This window comes from Oncorhynchus tshawytscha, linkage group LG06, assembly GCF_018296145.1.
Source record: "Oncorhynchus tshawytscha isolate Ot180627B linkage group LG06, Otsh_v2.0, whole genome shotgun sequence".
In the NCBI taxonomy this organism is placed as follows: Eukaryota; Metazoa; Chordata; class Actinopteri; order Salmoniformes; family Salmonidae; genus Oncorhynchus; species Oncorhynchus tshawytscha.
Genome location: NC_056434.1, coordinates 36,706,271 through 36,725,515, shown reverse-complemented (window position 1 = coordinate 36,725,515; position 19,245 = coordinate 36,706,271). Strand labels below are relative to the sequence as shown.

The 19,245-nt window shown below is 44.0% G+C and overlaps 1 protein-coding gene across 2 annotated transcripts in view; it reads right to left on the bottom strand.

Moving 5' to 3' along the window:
- Nucleotides 1-498: 498 nt before the first annotated feature.
- Nucleotides 499-19,245, bottom strand: part of LOC112252511 (excitatory amino acid transporter 2) — a 47,303-nt gene continuing 28,556 nt past the window's right edge. Inside the window, exons 3-11 of one of the 2 annotated variants that reach the window (XM_024423790.2) lie at nt 10,756-10,908; nt 10,226-10,476; nt 9,880-10,030; nt 9,447-9,573; nt 9,025-9,258; nt 8,641-8,835; nt 8,128-8,262; nt 7,138-7,375; nt 499-5,132 (exon numbers count right to left, since the gene is read on the bottom strand). In XM_024423790.2, the coding sequence (XP_024279558.1) occupies nt 5,046-5,132; nt 7,138-7,375; nt 8,128-8,262; nt 8,641-8,835; nt 9,025-9,258; nt 9,447-9,573; nt 9,880-10,030; nt 10,226-10,476; nt 10,756-10,908 (1,571 nt within the window). In that variant the 3' untranslated portion in view covers nt 499-5,045. The remainder of the gene's footprint in view (nt 5,133-7,137; nt 7,376-8,127; nt 8,263-8,640; nt 8,836-9,024; nt 9,259-9,446; nt 9,574-9,879; nt 10,031-10,225; nt 10,477-10,755; nt 10,909-19,245) is intronic. The other variant, XM_024423791.2, reaches the window with a different exon arrangement.

The following is a 19,245-nucleotide window of genomic DNA, read 5'->3' as shown; positions in this document are numbered from 1 at the left end:
GAGCAATACAGTAAATTAAGTAAATGTGTCCATACTACTTATTCATTTTCATCAATACAATAATAATTCATCATTTTTGTCGAAATGAATCTGTCTATGTCTCTTTCTCTGTCTCAGAGGAGATGTGGGGGAAGGACACTCATAATTACTGAGCTTTAATTGGAGAAGCACCACAGAGACAGGAGTCCAGTAGAGCCAGAGCAAAAGGCTGCAGTGAATTATTCATAACTTGTCAGTAAAAAACTTGTGTGTGTGTGTGTGTGTGCGTGCGTGCTTGTGTGTGTGTGTGTGTGTGTGTGTGTGTGTGTGTGTGTGTGTGTGTGTGTGCGTGTCAATCAACTGACAGTCAACCCTCAGAGTACAGTACAGTATGCCATGAAAAGTCATGACTTTATAGTTGGGAGAATGTATAAAGGTAGCATATATACAGTACAATATTCCCTTTTTGTCTCAGTCTTGTAAGTTGTGTTCATCAAAAATATAAAAGGACAGACCATGTTTAGTTATGAATCAACATTTATTAGTTATCATAATCATATGTACACCAAAGGTACAACACTTATTGATATGAACATACTTTTATACCACAGAGCTGGTAAAGAATATAATTCATATATGTTTTGCCTTTATTTTTTAATATTCTATCTCCCCCCACATAAGCTCTCCCTTTACATCAATATTACAACAACAACATTTCAAATAGATAGGTTATCAGGATACTCAGGATGATCCTATCAGAAAGACAGAGACTTCTGTAGAATACAGACTTATAGATATAAAGATCTACTGGCTACTCTTAGAAATACTGTGCCAATCCATTTCCATTTTGACATCCTTTACTTAATATATTGGATTTGTTGGTGCATGCAGACAATTGTGATGACAATTAGGAAAAGCAAAAAGGCAAAATGATCAATATGTGTCTGGAGGGTTTATTGAAATGGTGCTGGTGGTTTGAAAGTGCTGGTTCGACAGAGGCTAGTGCATGGATATGACACTTGGACTCACTACTGTTACAGTTGAACTCTTAGGCAGAATCTAAACATGAACCTTGACTGTTTGGTATAGATATCCATGTCTTGTAATTGCCACAGCATAGTGCATACTGCACAAGACAAGATGGTGGACACTAAAGGTGTGTTGGTGTTCTCTGGTAGAAAGTCTAGAATGAATTTTTGACCAGGATCTGGGCGATCATCTTAGGAGATATATTTTGGCAGGTACTACACCTGACATTCTGATCAGATTTGCTATTTCAGTCGTAATGAACTAAACTAACAGCTCGGCTGTGCTTGTTTCATTAGTTAATAGTACGTACAGGGTAAATTTGATCTTTTTCTCTTCTTCTGCAAACCTAGTCATGATTACATCCACATCTCACCAAATTAGAAAGAGCCCACCACCCCATGTGGACTCCCTTCTTTAATCAGATACTTTCCTTCCTCTTTCACTTTGTCTTTCCAGTTCAACATGTTTGCTTCAAAATCATTGTATCCTCTGGAACGTTCTGCAGTGCCATTGAACAGAGTAATTATATATATATATATTTATGTACAGTGAAAAGGAATGCACGCGACATAACTCCATGGAACAAACATTCAAGACGCTTACATTAGATACAAAACAATATATTTATACATTGATGTGTGACAGCTAAGTGAGACAACTAGTTAACAGCTATTAAAAAATAAAAATAAAACAATTTCTTGCACATTATTTTCTATACATTTTGACTAATCTATTTTTATTCAGAACATAGATTATATTTTTCTAGAGGATTACAAAAAATGTCACAGCAATTCATTTCTATTTCTACATACCATGTCAACACCCCCCCAAATAAAACAAACAAAAAAAATATCTGTTACCTACAATATATACACAAAGTGCAAGGAGGCACTTCAATATCATGCTTTTAAGATAGTGGTGTATAAAAATTATACTCATTTTTTACTTCATGCAAACAGTGAGTTTGAACATAATAATGGTCCAACACTCAATCCCCATGATGAATCACTGGTCTGCATCCTCTCCCTACTGGAGGACTTATTACTGAAGGTCACAAGGTCAAAGGTTAGGCCCTAGGGCCATCGGGGGTTTCAATGCTGTGCTCTTCAGCACACTCATTGCATGTAAGAATGTGTGTGGTGACCTTCCAGGTTTAAGTGTGTGTGTGCGTGTGTGTGCGTGTGTGTGTGCGCAAGTGTGCATGCATGTGTGTGTATTTGCGTCTGTGTGTCTGTGTGTGATGGCAGTTATACAAACTCAAAAGCAACATGGCGTAGATCTTCTGACTGAGAAAGTGTTTAAGGTAACTAAGGGACTGTGTACTGCACTATGAATGTGAGTGTTCATTTTTCTACGGTTACTTTAATCAGCATTGTCCTGACGGTCAAACTGACTGCACAGTTTAGAGTTAACATCTTCAAGGCAAGGTTGTCATTGAGCAAAATGATCAAAACAAGACAAGAGAGCAGGACACGACACGGATAAAGAAATGACATCCACACCTGCAGATCGCCTCACCTGCACAAATCATCTCTCATACAATCACATACGCGCATTAAATATTAGCAGCCGGTGATCTAACTTTGTGTGTGTTTCACTTTTTAGACATTTAGGTTCCATTAGGGGGATAGAATTCTCCTACCTAATAGTTGGGAAGTATGCAGTGAACATTCCATGCATCCAGATGACTGCTCTACAGTAGTAACCATATGAGACCAATGATACACATAGCTGCAGCATTCAGGGTTTCTGAGAACAGTCGTCAGCATCTGTGGTAAGAGGTTAGAGTTGTTTAATCACTAAGAAGACCCCTCTAAGGGTCTGGAAAAAAATAGTAAGGATGTAATACCTCCACCTGGACACTAGTTGCGCAGGGAGTTATCAACCTGTTGAAACTTGCACTTTAATTTAAGCTCTGTGGTTGTTCTGTACCATCTTTGATCAAATATGTGTTTGTGCTTTCATGCAAAAAGGGAACCCAAGAAAGTTTGAGTCACTGGAATGTTAATGTTGGAAAATTTGGCAAGTTTTTGTGTGCTGTTCCTAACAAGAATCCCTTAATAAAAGTAGCTTACTTATGAATAGTTGTAAAGGGAAACTTTGTCTCTGTCATATAGGCTCAAGTATACAAAAAATCTCTTTAAAAAATATCAAGGTGGTAAACAGTCCACGTGTTCAAAGTCAAGCATTCATATCCAACTTGTGCTATACAAGGCAATTGTCAATGGCCTATTTTCTTTCATGAGCAGCTAAACGTGTTGAGGACTTTGTGAAAGTGTCTCTTTCAAATCCAAGGAGTTTGTGCTAAAGCCTGAGTATAGTTTCCCTTATTGGGTTCCTCAAAGTATGAATGATGAATGTGAAAAGACATCAGTGTCAAAAAGGGATTAAAAAAAATCATACATAACTAGTTTATACTCTAAGTTGCAATTGTGCTATATGGACTCAGTATTCAATTTATATTCTGTTTTTGTATTCTGTTTTAAAACAACTTAATTTGTGCTTTATATTTTCATACTAATCATGGTTCTAGATATATTTCTAGGTACTTCCCAATTAACTCTTGGTTCTCAACATCATGAAATTGATAGCTTCAGAATATCTGGGATGGATATAATAAATACTTCCTAGTACTTTGAACTAATTAATATGAAATACAGTCCTGAACTGAAGATATTGATATATTTGTATTTGGAGACAAATTTTACCTTTACTTTTGATTTTCATGTGTTGCAGTAATTGCGGGGCAGAGAGCTTTATCAATTTCTTAATAGCTCATTTGGAATTTTAAATGAGTGATGAGACACTTTCTACCTGGAGTTAGCTACAAATGGATTGTGTGCAGAGTAAGAAACCCCAAAAGACGATATCAATGACTGTAAGTGTCATGGAGGCGTTTCGAAGGCTTCTGGCTTGATTTATCATATGCCTGTTTGGTCCTTATCAGTAATGGGGAGATATGTCATGTTCTCACTCCCATTCCATACACGCGCACACACACACACACACACACACACACACACACACACACACACACACACACACACACACACACACACACACACACACACACACACACACACACACACACACACACACACACACACACACACACACACAAATCGCACAGATACAGTAAATAATCTCACACTAGAGGCGACATTGAAAAAGTCCCTCTCCCTTACAGTAGTCAACAAAATGTATAACAATTAAAAAGGGAGTAGAGGTTCCATGTTTCTTTTGTATTTTGTGCTTTTCAGAGAACATGTGCTTGTGGAGTAAGGCTCAGTCTGCAGACCCTGCCTTATCTCTACATTCTACATTATCACCAATGGGGTTCCCCCATGCGATTGTGGGTAATAGCAGGTAGCAAAGACACTCAGATAGGTTACAGGGGCTCTGTCAGGTATAGGTAAAAGGTTATCTTGTAAGGTAAAAGGGGCCAGGGGTCAAATAACAGCTGTCTACTGTGGTATCATTGATAATAGTAATGATACGTTGCTAAAAATATAATGTGGAGTTTGATACAGGCATACCTTATGTTTAGCATGATTATGTCCCACACTCAGTCTGTTGTTAGACTTCCAGATTGCCAGTGTCAAACTCACAGCTACCATCACACTCTGAAGGACTGTTGTTCCAGTGTTACTCCCCCACACACTGACCCTCCCCCTGTTTTGAATGCAGTGCTCTCATAGAAACAATTCTAGGAATAATTTAAGTAACAGTTTGTTTTTCTCTTCCCACCCTCCCTCCCAAGCCTTGATGTCCGTTGTTCAAGTGTTTGCTATGATGCACACATTAGTGTTCTAACAGGTAAAACATACCTCTGTTATCGTTTCACTGATAAGTTAATTAGTATTATTCATCTGTCAGTCAGATAGATGGTTAGAAACACTGTAAAGGGACTAATACAAATGCAAAATAAAGATACATAAGAAAAACAATTAGTAGTTCTGTTCGCATGACTTTTTTTTGTTCACATTTTTTTTCACCAGATAAGAAAGCCTGTGGAGCTGGGGTTCTGTGTGCTGGCTTTATTCACTTTTCCGGGGTTCCTCCTCAACAAGTGTGCGCTCCGCCACGGCTGCCGCAGCAGTAGAGCCGTTAGTGGCCAAGGTTACCTGAAAGCAATCACCATGGAGATCTAAACAGCAGGTTCACACATTTGCGTGAACAGGCACAGTGCATGCTTCATGTTCTGGACTTAATGCTTTTGAGCACAGACACCAGAAGAACTGTAAAACAACTATGATCTTTTGGTTTGGATTTGATTGCACATACAGTATATACTTAAAGCCTTTTACTTTAAAATGGTAAATCATTTGCAATGGTTTTATTTTATAAAAGAAACTATCATTAGAAAAAATAGGTTCTGTGCTCCAATGATAACATGTAAGATAATAGAGAAGACATGTGTATTCTGAAGGTATCAGGAAGCCCTGGACAACCACTGAGGATCATGCTAATGGAAGCATGGAAGTCTTAACAACGAGCACCAACCCTTTCTACTGACCTGAGAACAGTCAACATATAATCACAACTTTAGCATGCAGTGACATATATAACATTTCTTAAATACAAAGAAAAAGATACAAAGAAAACAAGGTACAAAATACAACAAAATGAGTGCAATGTTATGTTTTAGTCTGTACACATTATTTTGCAAAGCGTTCTACAATGGTTTGCGTCTTTGGATAAATGTTATTTGAGGTCATTTATAGACAGCCAAGACATACAAGAAAATAAAGAGAGAAAACATTGGAAGAAAACAGCCTTTGTGCCATGTTTCGCTCGTTTAATGGATGGATACAAAAATGTCAGGATATATTGTCTTGGTCTGACCATTGGAGTGCAAGGGCCTCGGTGTTGCTAAGCAACACCCTTGATCCTGTAATAAATGAATGGGTTCATCAGTAGGCCCTTTGATAGTAAGGCCTGCTGCACTAGAAAACAAGCAGCCCAAATTCCTCCACATTATAATAGCAGCCAACACTTTCCTTGATCTATTCAAACAGTGGATTCAAAGTGTTACTGTTTCAGATTCTGCATGAGCTACTTTGCATCTTCCAATTTTGCAAGACAGATTTCTCACAATGAGCAAGAATAGCTAGTGTGTAAATGCAAAGGCATCTCAACTCTAAAGACTGAGAATCACTCAGTCCCAGTCTGGAGGGTGCCAGGTCTCAGTCAATATATGCAATGCTAATGAAGGACTATATCGCATTCTCTGAATATTTATATCCCAACACAAATTACATTCTCTTTAAAATTACACATTTAGACAGATGACTTTAAGTCATTTTAAGGGATATGACAGAGTATGAAGAGAATGCACTGCTACAGCATCTTTCTCATAAACCTCACAAAAGCTAATTTGATCACAAATTGATAAATGATGCCCCGAAGCAGCAGGAGGAATCCAGCACAGACTCTGAAGCAGCCCGGGGAAAGACCTTAAGCCCCATCATTTGACAAGGGATTTGGGGCCAGAGATGTGGGGGTGAAACCTGCATGTGTAGTGAAGGGGGTAGAGGTTTGCTGGGGCTCTTCATGTAATGTCCTGAGGTCCTAGCTTAGATTGTTTTTCCTCTCTCTCAGATCCATTAGGGCAGAGCTAAGGGGGGCATTAGGGCAGAGCTAAGGGGGGCATTAGGGCAGAGCTAAGATTGCACTGCTTTAATTTGACATTATGAAAAAAGCATTTACATTTGTTCAGTTTTGGTTAGCACACGGATTTGGATTTGCACTTGTACTTGTGAGTGATGCTGTCTCACTTTGTGGGTTGCCTCTTTTCTGTCTTGCAATTTTTCACAAGAGGTGTTTGTGGCATTTACATGAACAGAAATACCTTCTGCAAGTTTGGAATGTATTCTTAGTCAGAAAAATGACACAAAAGCTGCTACTCTAAGCGAATGCACACTGAAATATATACAGTACATTTGTATTTTTTTGGTCTTTTTCAGATTTTCTTCTTTAAAATAACGCTGTGAGTATTTACAGTGGCATCATACAAACATGAAAAATGAAAAAACATGAAAAAAGAGAGAAAAGAAAAGGTGCAGTTCGAGCATGCAGCATGTTAGGCGTCTATATACAAGTATCTATGTGCGTAAGCGTGAATTGTACCTTGCACTCATCTACTACGACTGAATTGTGAGCGGCATACTGGACGCACTGGTTGGAGTTGTTTTCGTGGTGGTTCTTGAGGTCATCATAGTAGGACGAGGTCTTGTTCATCATCTCGATGTCGCCTGACTTGCCATGTGTAGCGTCCAGCTCATCCAGCTCAGCCTTGGACAGGTGGTACACGATACCCGCGCCATACGAGTCTCCCACCACATTCACCGAGGTACGGAACCGGTCCCTGGGATAGGAAATAGGAATGGTTGGGAATACACCAGTGTTGTGTGGAGATAAAAACAAAATGGTTTGGATAGGGGTAGAACAAATTGAAATAACAACCATTGAAAGCATGGTGTACATACACTGACTGTACCAAACATTAAGGACACCTTCCTAGTATTGTGTTGTTCCCCCTCCTCCCTTCAACCCTCCCTCGCCCTCAGAACAGCATAAATTTGTCGGGGAATGGGCTCTTCAAGGTGTCGGAAGCGGTCCACAGGGATTCTGGCCCATGTTGACTCCAATGCTTCCCACAGTTGTGTCAAGTTGGCTGAATGTCCTTTGGGTAGTGGAACATTCTTCATACACACGAGAAACTGTGAAAAACCCAGCAGCATTGCAGTTCTTGACACAAACGGGTGTGTCTGGCACCCACTACCATACCCCGTTCAAAGGCACTTAAATATTGTGTCTTGCTCATTCACCCTCTGAATGGCAGACATACACAATCCATGTCTCAATTGTCTCAAAACTTAAAAATAATTATTTAACCTGTCTCCTCCCCTTCATCTACACGGATTGAAGAGGATTTAGTGACATCAATAAGTGATCATAACTTTCGCCTAGATTCACCTGGTCATATGTCATGGAAAGAGCAGATGTCCTTGATGTTTTGTATACAGTACTCAGTGTATACAATAAGCTCATTTGACCTTGAATGCATATGACTACATGCACTTGGTTCTGCATCACTAGCAATGCAGATCAACTTACAGGAGCCAGTCAACAGCAACCAGCAGACTGATGTCCTGAGTTGGCAGGCCGACTGCAGTGAGGATTAGAAGCATAGTCACCAGTCCAGCACTGGGAATACTGGCCGCACCAACACTGGCCAGGGTAGCTGTCAGACTGCATGGGGAGAAAGAGAGACAAGAGAGAAACAACTTAATGGTTAAAATTGCTCTACAGATTAAGTTCAAAGGCCAAGGACTGTCTTAATTAATTACAGAGCTAATGGGTACAGCTACTTCATGAAACACTTTCAGACTGAGTTGGTGTGACTATAATAATAATATAGTGACTTAGGATATTGGGACTGGCATCACAGATTGTGTGCTCAGTTCCTGCATGATCCATTAACACATAACTATGTATGCTAAATGTACGTGTCTTTGAATAATAGTGTCCGCTAAATGTAATGTCATGTTTATGTCATTACTTACATTAAGAAGGTAGGCAGTGAAACTCCCACCCTGATCAGAAAATATGTTCAATGGCAGTCCCTACCTGACAGTGACGATCTGACCAGCATCCAGGTAGATGTTGTTCATCTGGGCGATAAAGATGGCTGCCACGGCCTCGTAGAGGGCGGTTCCGTCCATGTTGATGGTAGCGCCGACAGGGAGCACGAAACGGGTGACTCTCTTATCGATGCCCAAGTTTTCCTCCAGGCAACGGAAGGTGACAGGCAGTGTACCAGCACTGACAGAGACAAACACAGGTACAGTAGGAGAGAGTAATGCTGTTGCATACAGTATATTCCACAACATTCAGCACAGATATGAAAGATTTGACAGATTTAATACTTTTCTATAGAAGGTTATCTGTACATTTACAGTGACAGCAGTTAGATAGCGTAAATAGTGAGGCATCGATGTTTGTGGCCCTTGCCTGGAGGCTGTCCCCAAGGCAGTGATCCAGGCCTGGAAGATGCCCATGAAGAAGGTGTAGGGGTTTTTCCTGACAATGGCAAAGTAGATGGCAGGCAGGAAGATGGCTCCGTGGATGATCAAGCCCACAATCACGGTCACCATGTACATCCCCAGCTGCCTAGCAACCACCTCCAGGTCATCAATGGAGATGATCTTACCACAGATCAGGCAGCAGATACCGAAGGGAGAGTACCTAGGGGCAGAGGAGAGGTTTAACAATATATACATTCTGATGAGAAAGATGTATCCATCTCAGTCAACGTCTACAATATGTGCCAGATTATCAAATGTAGATGTACAAACACTCCTGAAGTGGACGCACATGTCTATGACTAGCATAAGTTCATACAGAATGTGCTTGAAAGGCTAAAGCTCTTTTACCACATGATCATGATAACCAGGTTCATAACAATCTCGTTGAGGATGTTGAAGAACTCCAGCATGAGCTTGGCCCTCTCTCCCATCTTCCCCATGCAGATGCCGAAGGCAATGAAGAAGCCAATCACTCCTGCATCACACAATCAGGAGAGAGAATCACAGCTGGGAATGAGTAGAGTAAATGGGCTCACAGAGAGATATGGAGAGAGAGGATCCTAGTGAATGGAGAATCTATTTTTATGACGAAGCACAAAAATATGACACAGTTAGTGAGGCAGAATGGGCTGCACCCAGGGTTCCGTTGAGGTGTGATATGATGCGATGCACTGGGTTTATTCTCAGACAAAGAAGTAAAGACAATTTAAAAGTGCTGTTTCTTTCAGTTGGGCGGTTGTAGAAACAATTGCGACCTGGTCCAAAAGAGAAGCCGCCATACCTAACACGTTCATGCCACTCTTGAACTGGAGGGACTTCTTGATGATGAACTCAGGCTCCTTGGTGGCGTTGGACAGGAGGCCCTCCAAGGTGGTGGTGGCATTGATGTCTTCCTCAATCACCTTCTCCACCTTCTTAGTTACCGTTTGGATCTGAGGTTGGACAAGAGAAGACAGACAAGTCTTTAATATCTTATATCTCAATCCATCTTAACTTTTGGTAACTAGCGTTAAGGAAGCAAAGATAAAATGTGTTCTTCATATAACTGAATCGTTCTGAGAGTGCCTCACCCAGGCCATTATTGACTCGCCTGGTTAAATATTTCTGGGTGTTTTAGTGTACTGTACCTGCTGGAAGCAGGCCTGCACCAGGTTCTCAGGGAACAGGTTCCTGATGAGGTCAAAGAAGGCATCCAGGCTGGACACATCATCGTGCTTTTGGCCATCTCCCAGCTGCTCCTTCATCTTGGGGTTTCCAGGGTGTATGACCAGCACTAGGATGACTCCCAGCACTGCAGCAATCACCGTGGTGGACATGTAGTAGACCATTGCCCTGGTGCCCAGGCGACCGCTAGACTTGGCATCTAGCCCAGCCAGACCTGCAGCCAAAACAAGCATTTTTAGGCCTTGCATTTTTCCTCTATTGTATCTAATATGTGTTGATATAGAAGTGTGAAATAAGTGTACTAAGTTACTTTGAAGTGCTAATAGTGAAAGACGATGATTGATACTGTGGCAATTAATAAATAATAAACTGTATTTAAAAAAACGAAATGTTTTATATCGGCAATAAAATATTGGTCTATAGTTACTGTATATATTAGGAGAAACAGCAATTCTCTCTCTTCTGTTGAACACATGACTCTACCATACTGTACCTGTGATTAAGCTGGAGATGATGAGAGGCAGGATCAACATCTTCAGCATCCTCATCAGGATGTCTCCAGGGAACGCAATCACCATGACGATGTCTGGGTGGATGGGAGAGGCATAACGAAGCAGCATCCCAGACACAGCCCCCAGAATCACACCTGGAGAACGAGAGGGGGAAGAGGGGGTCAGTTGCTATGAAGAGGTGTGAAAAAAATGCTGTGTCTGGGAATGAGAGACACACCATAAGACGAGAGGGGAACCAATGCTAAAGAGAGACCAGAGACAGAGCAGTTCAGAGAGAGAGAGCAGTGTTCATAACAAACATAGAGCAGGGAAGGCAATAGGTCCCTAACTCAGAGGCCAGCCAAGGAGTTGAGAGCAGGTGGGATTGGAAAGTGACCCTAGAGTGGTCTGGGATAACATGGGGACTTTCTCCATTTAGAAAACGTTTTGTAATTCTGTGCGGAGAGAGTTTGGAAATAACAAGAATGATTTCCAAATGGGTCTTGCTTATGATAAAAAGCGATCTATAAGAAGATTGACAGTGTCACGACTTCCACCGAAGTCGGCTCCTCTCCTTGTTCGGGAGACGTTCGGCGATAGGCTTCACCGGCTTTCAAGCCATCGCCGCTCCATTTTTCATATATCCATTTGTCTTGTTTGGTTTTCATGCACACCTGGTTTTCATTTCCCCAATCAATCTAATTGTATTTAACCCTCTGTTTTCCATAATGTTTTATGTGTAATTATTTTTATTTCATACAATGTTCTTTAGCGCTTTACTTTATTGTTCCGTGTTTTTGAGCGCGTTTGTTTTGTTGTGCTCCCATTTTGGAACTTTAATAAAGTGCACTTTATTTATCATACTCTGCTCTCCTGCACCTAACTTCGCCTTTAGACACACCTTGACAGAATTATACACCGTGAATATGGAGTCAGCAGGAACAGGTATCGCGGTTAGAAGAGTCCAGGAACGCGTCCGTTCGGCCATGCTACATCATCTTGATCATCATCATCATCATCATCTTGCCATGATGGATCGCGTTCACCAGACCATGGACCGCTGGGAGAGACAGGAGGTCTCTCTAGTGCCTCGCCCAGCAAAACCGGGGTTGTCTCCACCCGTTCCATCCGGAGGTAATTCCGGGGGGAAGCGTCTCTCCCTTCCCAGGGAGTATGATGGTACGGCAGCACAGTGCCAGGGATTCTTACTACAACTGGACCTCTACCTGGCCACTCTGCACCCAGCTCCCTTGGGAGGGGAGAGAGTGGCCGCTCTCATCTCCTTCCTCACAGGAGAGGGTATGGGAGTGAGGAAAAACATGTTTAGAGAGGAGAGATAGCTCCAGACCACTTCAAGGATTTCACCCGTCGCTTCAGAGCCGTCTTCGACCATCCACCTGAGCGCAGAGCGGCGGGGGAGAGGCTCTTTCATTTGAGGCAGGGGACGAGGAGCGCTCAGGGCTTCGTCCTTGAATATTGAACCTTGGCTGCCGGAGCGGGCTGGAACGACAGAGCCCTCATCGACCACTATAGATGCAGCCTACGAGAGGACGTCCGACGTGAGCTGGCCTGCAGGGATGCCAACATTACCTTTGACCAACTGGTGGATTTGTCCATCCGGTTGGATAACCTGCTGGTCAACCGCGAACGTCCAGAGGAGGCTCTGTTGGTTCCATCATCCAGCAACCCCGCTCCGGTGCCCATGGAGTTAGGAGGTGCGGCGCATAGGGAGACGGGAGGAGGAGCCATCACGTGCGCCATCTGTGGTCGCAGAGAACACACTGCCGGTCGGTGCTGTGTTGGTTCCTCTGGGAGTTGAGGCAACAGACAGGGCACTCTGGCATCACCCCAGGTGAGTTTGCACCACACTCATCCTGAGTCCTCTGTTGATCAACTGTTTGTGCCTGTTTGTTTCCCTGAGTTTCCCCACATTCCCAGCATAAGGCAGTTGTCGATTCAGGCACAGCTGGTAATTTTATTAACAGAGCATTAGCCATTCGGTTAGGGATCCCCATTTTACCTATAGTAAGACCTTTCCCGGTACACACTCTAGATAGTCGACCATTAGGGTCTGAGCTAATCAGGGAGGCCACCATCTCCTTGGCCCTGGTTATGCAGGGCAATCATGAGGAGAGAATCAGTCTCTTTCTCATTGACTCACCTGCATTTCCTGTGGTACTAGGCCTTCCCTGGTTGGCTCTGCATAACCCCACTATTTCCTAGCAACAGAGGGCTCTCACGGGTGGTCGCGGGAGTACTCAGGAAGGCATGTAGTGGTTTCCGTTGGTGCTACTACGGTGGAAAGTCCAGATCAGTGCTGGCCCATCCGGATCCCTCTTTGGCATTTATAGTGGAGGTGGACGCGTCCGAGGCTGGCATAGGAGCTGTGCTCTCACAGTGCTCGGGCACGCCACCAAAACTCTGCCCCTGTGCTTTCTTCTCGAAGAAGCTCAGTCCAGCGGACCAGAACTATGATGTAGGGGACCGGGAGTTGTTGGCTATGGTTAAAGCGTTGAAAGCAGGGAGAAATTGGCTTGAGGGGGCTAAACACCCTTTCCTCATCTGGACTGACCACCGCAACCTGGAGTACATCCGGGCAGCGAGGAGACTGAATCCTCGTCAGGCATGTTGGGCCATGGTTTTTTAACTCGTTTTGTGTTTGCCTTTATCCTATAGACCAGGTTCCCAGAATAAGAAGGCATACATACTGTCCAGACTGTATGACACAGAGGAGCGGCCCATGGATCAAAATCCCATACTCACGGCCTTCTCCCTGGTAGCGCCGGTCGTGTGGGCCCTGGATGAGGACATTCAGCAGGCGCTGCGTACGGAGCCCGCTCCCCTCCAGTGTCCCATTGGGCGTAAGTACATTCCGTCTGCTGTCCATGACCAGTTGATCTCTTGGGCCAACACGTCTCCCTCCTCTGGTCATCCGGGGATTGGTCGGACGGTGCGCTGTCTGACTGGGAAGAACTGGTGGCCCACTTTGGCAAAAGAAGTGAGGGTTTATGTTTCCTCCTGCTCAGTGTGTGCCCAGTGTAAGGCTCCGAGACAGAGGTAAGTTACATCCCTTACCCGTTCCACAACGACCTTGGTCACATGTGTCAGTGGATTTATTAACATACCTTCCTCTCTCACAGGGGAATACTACGATCCTGGTTGTTGTGGATCGTTTTTCTAAGTCCTGTCGTCTCCTCCCTCTACCTGGTCTCCCTACGGCCCTACAGACTGCGGAGGCCCTGTTTACACGTCTTCCGGCACTACGGGGCGCCTGAGGATATAGTGTCGGATCGGGGTCCCCAGTTCAGGTCCAGAGATTGGAGGGCGTTTATGGAACGTCTGGGGGTCTCGATTAGCCTTTCCTCTGGTTTTCACCCTGAATGTAACGGGCAGGTAGAGAGAGTCAACCAGGATGTGGGCAGGTTTCTGGGGTCCTATTGTCAGGACCGGCCGGGGGAGTGGGCAGCGTTCATGCCCTGGGCCGAGATGGCACAGAACTCGCTTCGCCACTCCTCCACTAACCTCTCCCCCTTTCAGTGTGTATTGGGGTACCAACCGGCTCTGGCACCATGGCATCAGGGTCAGACCGATACTCCTGTGGAGGACGACTGGTTTAGGCGTGCGGAGGAGACATGGGAGGCCGCTTATGTCCATCTCCAGCAAGCCGTATGTTGTAAGAAATTCAGCTAGGACCATAATAGCAGTAAGACCCCTGTGTTCACACCGGGGGACCGCATCTGGCTCTCGACCTGTAACCTGCCCCTCCACCTGCCCTGCCTGGAAACTGGGTCTGTGGTTTGTGGGGCCATTTCAAGTCCTGAGGAGGGTGAACGAGGTATGTTACAGATTACAACTTCCCTCTTATTATCGTATTAACCCCTCGTTCCAAGTGTCTCTCCTCAGGCCGTTGGTGGCTGGTCCACTCCAGGAATCTGAGGTGTGGGAGGTCCCTCCGCCCCCTTTGGACATCGAGGGGCTCCCGGCGTACATCGTTCATTCCATCCTGGATTCAAGGCGTCGGGTGGGGGGCCTTCAGTATCTCGTGGAGTTGGAGGGGTACGGACCAGAGGAGAGGTGATTGGTTCCGGTTGCAGATATTTTGGATCTACTGCGGGGGATTCACTGTCGCCGGCCGGATCGCCCTGTGTGCTCCCATTTTGGGATTTAAATAAAGTGCGCTTTATTTATCATATTCTGCTCTCCTGCACCTGACTTTGCCTTTAGACACACCTTGACAGACAGATCATAACAATATTTCAATTCCATAGTTCTGCCTTAAATCACTGCTTCTTGTTTCATATTAATTAATCAGTCTGGAACTGGTTATGAGTGGATGTGGATTAAATGCCATGTATAGGGGCCATTGGGTAGTGGTGGATGGGGGACATAAAACAGTCTCAGTGTGAAAGAGGTTGATTTAGTCTGATCAGGGATTAAGAGGAGATCACTTTGAAGGGAGTGGAGCTTCAGACAGAGATAGGTTCCTACAGTGCTTGGAGGAGCATCTATATTCCCTCTGGGGATGGCAGATTCTCTAGGAAACAGTCAGTTAGCATCAGAGTTGGTCTATAACCAAGGGGAATTCTGAGGGAAAAAATGACACTCTCCTCTGATCCTATCCTGGCCCTGACTATATAACTGTGCCCTAAACCCCACCTGACCTCAAATGCTTCCCATAGCTCAACCTTGATTAACATCCCTAACCCACTCTCCAAATCCTATCTACATGTACACCATTGTTCAAAATATGGGGTCATTTAGAAATGTCCTTGTTTTCCATGAAAACATACATGAAATTAGTTACAAAATGAAAAGGAAATATAGTCAAGGCGTTGACAAGGTTATATAATAATGATTTTTAATTGAAATAATATTTGTGTCCTTCACACTTTGCTTTTGTAATGGCTGTTGGAAGGAGAAGGTGTGGATCAAAGCGCAGCGTGGGAAGTGTTCGTGATTATTTATTTTAAAAACTGAACACTGAGACAAAATAACTAAATGTAACAACACGAAACAGTTCCATTCTGGTGAAGACACAAAAACAGAAAACAACTACCCACAAGACACAGGCTACCTAAGTATGGTTCTCAATCAGAGACAACGAAAGACAGCTGCCTCTGATTGAGAACCACACCCGGCCAAACACACAGAAATAGAAAACATAGAACACATAAACATAGAATGCCCACCCCAACTCACACCCTGGCCAAACCAAAATAGAGACATAAAAAGGATCTCTAAGGTCAGGGCGTGACAGCTTTTGTCAAAGAATCGTCCATTTGCAGCAATTACAGCCTTGCAGACCTTTTGCATTCTAGTTGTGAATTTGTTGAGGTAATCAGAAGCACCTCCCACAAGTGAAAGCTTTCCTTCTTCAAGATCCCTTTTACCCTGTACAAATCTCCCACTTTACCACCACTAAAGCACCCCCAGACCATCACATTGCCTCCACCATGCTTGACAGATGGCGTCAAGCACTCCTCCAGCATCTTTTAATTTGTCTGCGTCTCATGAATGTTCTTCTTTGTGATCCGAACACCTCAAACTTAGATTTGTCTGTCCATAACACTTTTTTCCAATATTCCTCTGTCCAGTGTCTGTTCTTTTGTCTATCCTATTCTTTTATTCTTATTGGCCAGTCTGAGATATGGCTTAACCTTTGCAACTCTGCCTAGAAGGCCAGCATCCCGGAGTCGCCTCTTCACTGTTTATTTATTTATTTTTATTTCACCTTTATTTAACCAGGTAGGCAAGTTGAGAACAGGTTCTCATTTACAATTGTGACCTGGCCAAGATAAAGCAAAGCAGTTCGACACATACAACGACACAGAGTTACACATGGAGTAAAACAAACATACAGTCAATAATACAGTATAAGCGTGAGCAAATGAGGTGAGATAAGGGAGGTAAAGGCAAAAAAAGGCCATGTTGGCAAAGTAAATACAATATAGCAAGTAAAACACTAGAATGGCAGATTTGCTGTGGAAGAATGCGCAAAGTAGAAATAATGGGGTGCAAAGGAGCAAATTAAATAAATTAAATAAATACAGTAGGGAAAGAGGTAGTTGTTTGGGCTAAATTATAGGTGGGCTATGTACAGGTGCAGTAATCTGTGAGCTGCTCTGACAGTTGGTGCTTAAAGCTAGTGAGGGAGATAAGTGTTTCCAGTTTCAGAGATTTTTGTAGTTCGTTCCAGTCATTGGCAGCAGAGAACTGAAAGGAGAGGCCAAAGAAAGAATTGGTTTTGGGGGTGACCAGAGAGATATACCTGCTGGAGCGTGTGCTACAGGTGGGTGATGCTATGGTGACCAGCGAGCTGAGATAAGGGGGGACTTTACCTCGCAGGGTCTTGTAGATGACATGGAGCCAGTGGGTTTGGCGACGAGTATGAAGCGAGGGCCAGCCAACGAGAGCGTACAGGTCGCAATGGTGGGTGACAAAACGGATTGCACTGTGATAGACTGCATCCAATTTGTTGAGTAGGGTATTGGAGGCTATTCTGTAAATGACATCGCCGAAGTCGAGGATTGGTAGGATGCAGAACGCCATAGGATGTTTTTGCGTTGGTTAAGGGCAGTCAGGTCTGGGGAGAACCAAGGGCTATATCTGTTCCTGGTTCTAAATTTCTTGAATGGGGCATGCTTATTTAAGATGGTTAAAGAAAACAGGCATCCTCTACTGATGGGATGAGATCAATATCCTTCCAGGATACCCCGGCAAGGTCGATTAGAAAGGCCTGCTCGCTGAAGTGTTTCAGGGAGCGTTTGACAGTGATGAGTGGAGGTCGTTTGACCGCTGACCCATTACGGATGCAGGCAATGAGGCAGTGATCGCTGAGATCTTGGTTGAAGACAGCAGAGGTGTATTTAGAGGGCAAGTTGGTTAGGATGATATCTATGAGGGTGCCCGTGTTTAAGGCTTTGGGGAGGTACCTGGTAGGCTCATTGATAATTTGTGTGAGATTGAGGGCACCAAGCTTAGATTGTAGGATGGCTGAGGTGTTAAGCATGTTCCAGTTTAGGTCGCCTAGCAGCACGAGCTCTGATAGATGGGGGGCAATCAGTTCACATATGGTGTCCAGAGCACAGCTGGGGGCAGAGGGTGGTCTATATCAGGCGGCAACGGTGAGAGACTTGTTTTTAGAGAGGTGGATTTTTAAAAGTAGAAGTTCAAATTGTTTGGGTACAGACCTGGATAGTAGGACAGAACTCTGCAGGCTATCTTTGCAGTAGATTGCAACACCGCCCCCTTTGGCAGTTCTATCTTGTCTGAAAAAGTTGTAGTTTGGGATGAAAATTTCAGAATTTTTGGTGGTCTTTCTAAGCCAGGATTCACACACAGCTAGAACATCCAGGTTATCAGAGTGTGCTAAAGCAGTGAATAAAACAAACTTAGGGAGGAGGCTTCTAATGTTAACATGCATGAAACCAAGGCTATTACAGTTACAGAAGTCATCAAAAGAGAGCGCCTGGGCAATAGGATTGGAGCTAGGCACTGCAGGGCCTGGATTCACCTCTACATCGCCAGAGGAACAGAGGAGGAGTAGGATAAGGGTACGGCTAAAAGCAATAAGAATTGGTCGTCTAGAACGTCTGGAACAGAGAGTAAAAGGAGGTTTCTGGGGGCGATAAAATAGCTTCAAGGTATAATGTACAGACAAAGGTATGGTAGGATGTGTATACAGTGGAGGTAAACCTAGGTATTAAGTGATGATGAGAGAGATATTGTCTCTAGAAACATCATTGAAACCAGGAGATGTCATCGCATGTGTGGGTGGTGGAACTAATAGGTTGGATAAGGTATAGTGAGCAGACCTAGAGGCTCTACAGTGAAATAAGCCAATAAACACTAACTAGAACAGCAATGGACAAGGCATATTGACATTAAGGTGAGGCATGCTTAGTCGAGTGATCAAAAGGGTCCAGTGAGTAGTGAGGTTGGTTGGGGTCACGGCGATTCAGACAGCTAGCCATCGGTAGCAAGCTAACATAGGATGGAGGTCTGTTTTTAGCCACCTCGTGCGTTTCCGTCGGTAGGATTAGTGGGGTTCCGTGTGGTAGAGGGGATCAATCCAATTCACAAAAAAAACCAATAGATATAGTTATAGGAGGCCCAAGAAAAAAAAAAAAAAATAATTAAAAAAAATTGTCCGATAGGTCTATTCAGATAGCAGTCGATAAGACAGCTAACGATTAGCGGACCGCAGATGGGCATTCAGGTAACGTCGCTACGGAGGAGCCAGCCGGATAACTCCCTCGGGTAGATAACGTCGGTAGTCCAGTTGTGAAGGCCCAGTGGGGCTCTGCGTTGCCAGTAAAACGGGTCCGTATAGGTGATTATAGCCCAGGAGTGACTGACTCCTGGCGTATAGCTGGCTAGCTCCGGAATAATTGATGTTTGCTCCGGAATCGACGTAAGCCGATAGTCACACGGATAGCAGCTAGCTAGCTGCGAGATCCAGGTACAAATGTCCAGAGTTAGTGGTTGAAATC